Source organism: Nyctibius grandis, chromosome 9, assembly GCF_013368605.1.
Source record: "Nyctibius grandis isolate bNycGra1 chromosome 9, bNycGra1.pri, whole genome shotgun sequence".
Lineage (NCBI taxonomy): Eukaryota > Metazoa > Chordata > Aves > Nyctibiiformes > Nyctibiidae > Nyctibius > Nyctibius grandis.
Window position 1 is genome coordinate 13,868,860 of NC_090666.1, and position 7,060 is coordinate 13,875,919.

At 59.5% G+C, this 7,060-nt stretch overlaps 1 protein-coding gene across 3 annotated transcripts; it reads right to left on the reverse strand.

Annotated features, from left to right (window-relative positions):
- Positions 1-3,277: 3,277 nt before the first annotated feature.
- HOXD8 (homeobox D8) lies at positions 3,278-5,147 on the reverse strand. Of its 3 annotated transcripts, XM_068407834.1 has the most exons (3): positions 5,026-5,147; positions 4,599-4,746; positions 3,278-4,006 (listed from the first exon to the last, which is right to left on the reverse strand). In XM_068407834.1, the coding sequence occupies exons 1-3, from the start codon at positions 5,134-5,136 to the stop codon at positions 3,711-3,713; spliced, it is 555 nt and encodes a 184-aa protein (XP_068263935.1). In that variant the 5' UTR covers positions 5,137-5,147; the 3' UTR covers positions 3,278-3,710. The 3 variants fall into 3 exon arrangements, with proteins under 3 accessions (XP_068263935.1, XP_068263933.1, XP_068263932.1); XM_068407832.1 differs by having other exon boundaries at positions 3,278-4,003; positions 4,599-5,147; XM_068407831.1 differs by having other exon boundaries at positions 4,599-5,147.
- Between the last annotated feature and the right edge of the window lie 1,913 nt (positions 5,148-7,060).

Sequence of the window (7,060 nt, forward strand, 5' to 3'; positions counted from 1 at the left end):
AGCGCTCGCTGCCTGCACATGACCAGCCGCAGCCAATGACGAGCCCAAATAGGTCATAAAAAGGTCTATTACCAAGTTGTAAATTTTCTTCAAACAAAAAGGAATTTACTGCAATTCCTTGCGGATTTTGCACATACTGCTTCCCAGCGCCATGTTTCTTTCGCCTGCGCGCTGCGCTTTTACTGAGTCCTCGGTCCCGCACCGCCTGCGACCTGGCGCCTCGGGGCCCCGCGGGCACGGCCAGGGCGCGGGAGATCCGCGCGGGGAGCGGAGAGCGAGGCGAGTCCCCACGCAGCAGCCGTGAAGCAGCACAAAGGGGGGGACGGCGCTGTGCCAGTGGGTCCGTGTCTCGCCCCAAGGAAAGGGGGCTTTACCCGCATTTCCCCCCGCCCCCGCTCCGCCGGGCCCTAAAAGAAACGACATTTCCTTAGTAGCGCCCACTACTGAAGCCCAAGCCGTCGCTGACCTAAAAATAGTCCGAACCGCTTCCCCACCCCGAAGTGTGCAGTTCCCACAGGTTGCGCCGGGCGCTGTCATCTTGCCCAGGCTGCCCGCAGGGCCTCTCCGGTGGGGGCTGCCTCCGTCCCCGACAAAACCTTCCCGGGGGCGCTCGGACCTGGGGCGCCAACAAGGAAAATCCCATTATTAGGAACTACTCGAAAAGACTAAAAACGGCCCCGTGTTCACGGGGAGTGCTCGGCTCGGAGTCGGAATATTGTGGGTGTTTCTTGCTCTGTTTTTGTTTCAGGCAATAGCTAGAGCCCTCCATCAGTGGCCTCCGTGTACGTTGTACCCACCTCGAAAACAGAGCTAGAAAAAATAAACATGCCTAAAGGTGTAGGATCTTTTTTAACACGCTGCTTCAGGCAGTTGCATACCCGTGAATTTCATACCCGTGCAACGTGTCCCTCTGCCGCAGCACACGCACCTTTCGCGGTGGCTCTGCAGTACCCATAGCCGCGCGGAGCTACTCGACGTGGAAGCGGGGAAATTCCGCGCAAACCAAAGGCGCGGTACATCCGCCCTGAGGCCCTCACAAGCGGCCTCTCGCCGACGCTGCCGCCGCGGCCCGCGCAGCTACAGCTTTTCCCTGCCAAAATACCGCTGCCTGCTCCGGAGCTCGATGGCTCCGATTTTACCGGGGGCTGACTGACTGCCCGGGCCCATTTCTGACTCACTCTTCTTTTTCTTAGCAAGACTCCCAGTGCGAATGAGGGAGAGATTCAGTTGCCAGGGTACGGGGGGGAAATATCCTAACAACTACAACACTTTTTTTGTTTTTCTTAATAAATAAGACAGGGACGACCCCAGTTACCACTAGGCCTTCGCAAACGATACGCACACAAGAAAGTCAGTTTTTGCCCGCGTGGCTGCGTTCCCAGTCGGCCCAGAGAGAGCGACGCTAACGGAAACTTCTTCAGGAATATTTTAATTTTATTCTCTTTGTCTGGAAATTAAAAACAACTACGGCAGCAGCTCTTTCCCGGACAAATATTGGCCTAGGAAGTACTCCGCTCGGATGGGAAGGTCTCTGATATGCGTTTCCCCCGCAGGCAGCCGGGTTTGCAGCGGGCGGCAGCAGCGCGGCTCTCCCCGCGGCAGGGCCCGTCGGGACTCCGCTGCGCCCGGACTCGGCAGCAAGCGCAGCGGAGGAAAGAGGCTCATTACCTGCCCGGAGACCCAACATGACGGTGCACCTGGCAGCGGGTATTATTTTGAAAAGCGAGGGGGTTTTTAAGCGTCAGGCGACAGCGTTTCCTTAAACCCGCCACCACCAGCCCCACATCCTTCCTGAACACTGCGGGTACTAGTGTATTTATGCAAATCCATGCAGCAAAATGTTTACTTCACCCCTTTGCTGCAGTTTCCCCTCGTTTACAACCTTTAACTAAATACGCGATTAAAACAAAAGTAGAACAATAGCTCCGCTTGCTTGTGCCTCCCTCTAGAGCTGGCGCTTTGAAGGAGTGGAAGAGTGCCTGGCTCGGTGGCGGGGAGGGGGGAAGAGGAAGGGAAACGAAATGAACCAAACCCGCCGTACAAATCCTGACCGCGGGGACGGCTGTTCCCGCCGTGCCGGGTCCCTTCCCGGCAGCGAAGCGGTGGGTGCGGGAGAAGGGCCCCGGCGCCGGGCGGGCACGGCGGCGGCCAGCATCCCCCGCGGCCCCTGGATGCGAGTTTCCGAGCGGGACCCCGGCTCGGTCTCTACTCCGTCGAGAGCACGCTCGTTTCTCACGCAGATAATATAAATTTGTTGTGTTTGTGGCAGCGGCTGGCGCGTCCCTGCGGTTGCCTTCACGGAACCATCACTCACGGGGGCGTGAGGCGGTGGGGAAAAAATGACGCAGAAACCTTGGTAGGGATTTATACCTCAGCCCTCTGCCTGCTGTTCCTAAAAAGGACTGCTCGGGACCGTCCTCTCAGATACCGCGGCCTGCGGGACCCCACCGCGGAGCGGGAGAAAGGGGAGGGAGGGGAGGGGGGGGGATAAATTAAACCTTTTTACTAATCAGAGCGGATTTGTCTTCCCGTGGCCGCGGAAAACACACTGAAACCGTGCAATAACATCTAAGGGAAAATATGCCCTTTTTTTTCCCGTTTACGCGTGGTTTGGGACCACAGCTCCTGAGACAGGCCCCACGAAGGCCACAAAAGCTTTGCATTTCTCTGCTCGTCCGCTATCTACGGGGGAGGCTAGGCCCGGTTTGGCCACTGTTTGCGTGGCGAAGCTGAAAGCCCCGCACCGGTGCGGAGCAGCCATCGGGGCCGGCAGGGGCCGCTGGCAGCGTACGGCTCCGCGGGGTAAAGGGCCATGTTTACTGTCAGCGGCCGCCCTTGCTCCCCAGCCCGTGGGGGGGCACAGGAAAAGGCGAAGGCAGGGCCCAGGCGCACAAGTCGAGGGGGCTCCTCCGGCCGGGCCGCGGATCCGCTTCGACCCTGGCCCCGCAGAGCCCGTGGCTGGCGGCTCTGGCGGGGTGTGCAGGCGGCAGGGAGCGAAAACCAGGTTTTGTATCCAATGTGCAATTCCCAGGCCCCCACAGAAACAAACACCCGGCATCGGAGGAAGGACGGGAGAAAGGCGCCGTGGAGATGTAGTCCAGACGCGGAGAGGCTCTCAAGGTTATTGGAGCAGTGGATTGCAAAAAAGATATCAGGAAGACGTTATGTTTTATAGTTTAATAAATTTGGTTTATTTTAATCAAATATCAATAGCAAAAGGTTAAATATATTTTAAAGATCTTTTCTTGAATTTTATTAAATTTATTTAATTTACTCGACATAAGATAAGAACAAGAATTAAAATAGTACAAGTGCACTTATCTTGATTAATAAAGCATTGTTAAATGTTTTGCTTATTGGTATTTATTATTAGGAAGTTTATGTTATTTCCCACAATCACCGTCTTTTAAGATTGCAAAAAATATATATTTTTATATGATATAATTAAAAATGTATTGCTACAAACTCTGTATCAAATTTGCAAAAGTAGATGAACTGTTAAATCTAGAGATTGTTCCGGATACGGTTGAAAACAAAACAAAACAAAACCACAAACAACTGAAGCACCCGAAGCAGAGAAATGTCAAGCGGAGGGACACGGGGTCACTCGTCCCACGGCACGACCACGTACCGGAGGAGACGTGCCGAGATGTCGGGCTATGGCGCTGGTTATTTTTGATAGCCTTTCGCAATGGCTTTTAGGGCAAAATTTAATTCGTCTGGCCTTCAGCTCTGTCTTCTTCCAGATCATGTGCTTCCTTTTTGGCCTCCCCTTCCTTTCCCTCCTGTCTGGAAGCGGGGAATTTGTCCTTGTTGTTCTCTTTTTTCCATTTCATCCTCCTGTTCTGAAACCATATCTTTACTTGCCTTTCGGTGAGTCCTAGTGCGTGGGACACCTCGATCCTCCTCTTCCTGGTCAGATAAGGGTTAAAGAGGAACTCCTTTTCCAGCTCTAGAGTCTGGAATCGGCTGTATGTTTGTCTTCCTCTCCTCCTACCCGGCGCTGCTGTTTAAAACAAAAACACAGGGTTTTTGGAGGTTGATGTGGTTGTTCAAAATAAGGCGCAGGCAGGGTGCGAGGGCTCGGGTCCCCTGGAAATCCCTCGAGAGAAGCCCCACAGAAAGGCAGGGAGAGAAAGCTGGGGCACGGAGGAGTCTAGAGCTTTACACATGAATGCGGGAAAAATAGCGATAGCAGATGCACGACGCGCCTCAGCTCTCCTCCTGCATCGGGGTTCACGGGACCGAGTTTACGGGGTCGCTTTATTATCTGGCAACCGGCACCCCCCGGCCCTGCACCCGTCCCGTTCAGGCAGCGGCGACGGGAGCCGGGCGAGCGTGTCAGCTGCGCCTCTGTGTCCGAGAGGCGACCTCAGGTCTACTCTTGGGGTCCAGCCGCCGTCTGCAGAGGTTTCTGTTTGCTTACTGTATCGCTTTATTCTCGCAAGCCACCGCGGTGATCGGAATCGCGGGGAAAGAGGCAGGGAGAGAGGAAGGCAGAGGCAGGGAGCGAGAAGCAGCGAGAAAGAAGCGGGAGGAGGAAAAGAAAGTTTCAAACTCAGACGTGAGATGGAAGCAAATTTTTGACTGCGTCCAACCTTGTGGTCTCATCCAGGGAAACATTTGAGCAGGAGACGAGCTCTGATTTAAGTGGTCTGGTTCCTCGCCAATATTAGCACTGGACGATTTACAGTCAGGATATTGTACCAGCTCGGCCTCTTGCTGTGTCGTAAAAATCTGCTGTCTCTGTAAGTTATCGTATCCGTAAAATTTAGCGGGCTCCCCGTGACAGGTAACCCCGCTGCAGGGGGCAGGAGGCGGAGGCGCGGCGGGGGGAGGAGGAGGCGGTTGGTAGGCGGCCGTGGGGCTCCCCCCGGCCGGGTGGTAAAAGTCCGCGGCCGCGCCGCCGCCGCCCCCCGCCCCGCCGGGCGCGGGGTGCGGGAAGCCGGCGGCGGCTGCGCCGTTCCCGTAGAGCAGGGCGGCGGCAGCGGCGGCGGCGGCGGCGGCGGCGTGGCGGCTGCTCACCTCGGGCGTGAAGTGACAGTCGTAGTACGGGGGATTAATGGGCTCCCCCGCCGCCGCCGCCGCCGCCGCCTTGTACTTGGAGTAGAGCGGGTTGACAAAGTAGGAGCTCATCGGGGAGGGGGCAGCGGCGGGCGGGGGCGCGGACACGGGGCGCTGCTCCCGCCGCCGCCGCCGCCGCCGCCGGTGCCTCTACGCCGCGCTCATGCCGCCGCCGCCGCTCGCCCGTGCGCTCCCCGCTCCTGCTCTCCGTGTATGTGGTGACCAGGACTGGAATATAATCGCTCCCAAAATGACCTGCCTCACTGCTTTTACTATTTCCTATTAGGCACACAGCAGCCCGCGCACACACACACGCACACACACACGCGCATGAGCTCAGGGGGGACTTTTGGCTTCAGTTTACATGTGCCGCTCCTCAGGCAAGAAAAAAACCCGGCCCAGCCCTGCCCGGATCCACCCCAGCCGCGGCGCCCCCGCTCCCCCCGCCGGTGCGCGCTCGCCAGGAGCCGCCGAAACCCCCGCCGCGCAGATCCCGCGCGATAACCGCGGGCGCGCTGCCCGGGGCGACGCCGCCCGGCCCGCCCAGCCTGCGCTGCCCGGGGCTCAGGGCCGCGGCTAAGCACTGAAGCGCGGCCTGCACCGCCGGCCGGGCAGGGCAGAGACCCGTCGAGGAAGCCGATGCCCGGCGCAGGGAGCCGGGGGTGCCGGCGAGGGCAGCTGGGGGGTCCGAAGTGTGCAGCGGCCGGGCCCCAGTGCCAGCGGTCCCTCCAGGTCATTTCCTTGCAGACAAGCAGAGCGCTGGGAAATGAGATGCACATTTACCCTTGACGCCGTGCACGCATGGCTGAGGCTCCAGGTTAATTGATACTTAATGGAAATCATGCCTATGAATATACTTTCCATCATTTCACCCTTGGTGGACGTCATTACCGAGGCAGAGAGAGGGAGGAAAAAAAAAAAAGAAAAATGTGTGAGTGAGCGGTTAGCACCGCTCGGGGACGCGGTCCGAAATAAGCGAGCGCTGTTCTCCGGGAGGAAGGAAGGAAGGCGCTGCCCGGCAGGCTCGGCGCTGCCCCGGCTCCTCGGGCCGGTCGCCCCCGCGGGGGGAGCACAGCTCGACCGCCTGCGCGGGGCCCCCCTCCCCTCTCCGGGCAGCGCCGTCTCCAGTCCTCTCTTCCCTGCTTCCTCCTGCAGTGGGAACCAGCTTTTGGGCAGACACCCCCAGGAGCTCGAGTCCGCCCTATTTTGAAGAGAGACGAACAATGTAGGTGAAATACAATACGGGCCCCGCCAGAGACACGTGTGACGGTCTGGTGTGAATTGACAAAAAAATACTTGTGGTTACATAAAAGGCATCGCAGGCTCCTTCCCCCTCACAGCCCGCTCCCCGCACCACCACCCCCACCTCCATGCCAATTCACGCGCTTTGTCTAGGTGACCTGCCCGGCTGCCCCGCATATGAGCGCCCGGACGGGCCCTGGGCCCTCAGCTACAGCCCCGCCCGGGCATGGGCCCCGCCGCCCGGGGCACACGCCTTTGGCTCAGGGACTCCCGTGCAGCCTGGGGACAGGCAGAAGGGCAGGAGAGGCCCGGGGGGGCCACAGGGATTTTTGGTGCTACAAGGACAGACAACAGCAAAAGCCCATCGCAAGAGAGCAGCGGGAAGGCAGGAGGCCAGGCCAGGCAGGGGGGGCCGTGGCGGCAGAGAAACACCGTTTCACCCTGCGGAGAGGCGCGGAGGGGCAGCGGCTGCTTCCCCCCATCCGCGCCAGACCCCCCCTCCCCCCGCCCCTCCTCAGGCGCCAGTCCCAGGGGCCAGCGCCGTAACCCGCGCGGGGCTGCGGTGCCAGCAGCCAAACCGTGGTTCCCCCCGGCCGGGGCCGCGGAGAGCGGGGCGCGGAGAGCGGGGCGGGGCGGCGGCGCTAGAGTGGAGCGCGGGCGCCCTCTGGCGACGCGCGGCGGCGGCGGCAGGCAGCGCCCTCCCGCCCTGCGCTGCCCGCGCTGCCTGCGCTGCCCGCGGCTCGCCCGGCCCGGC

Bases quoted from the DNA above. Each gene is read 5' to 3' on its own strand.
- HOXD8 (XM_068407831.1), bottom strand. From the start codon at position 5,136: ATGAGCTCCTACTTTGTCAACCCGCTCTACTCCAAGTACAAGGCGGCG. The intron at 4,007-4,598 runs GTTGGACGCAGT...TGTTTTAAACAG, and splicing joins TCCCTGGATGAGACCACAAG to CAGCGCCGGGTAGGAGGAGA.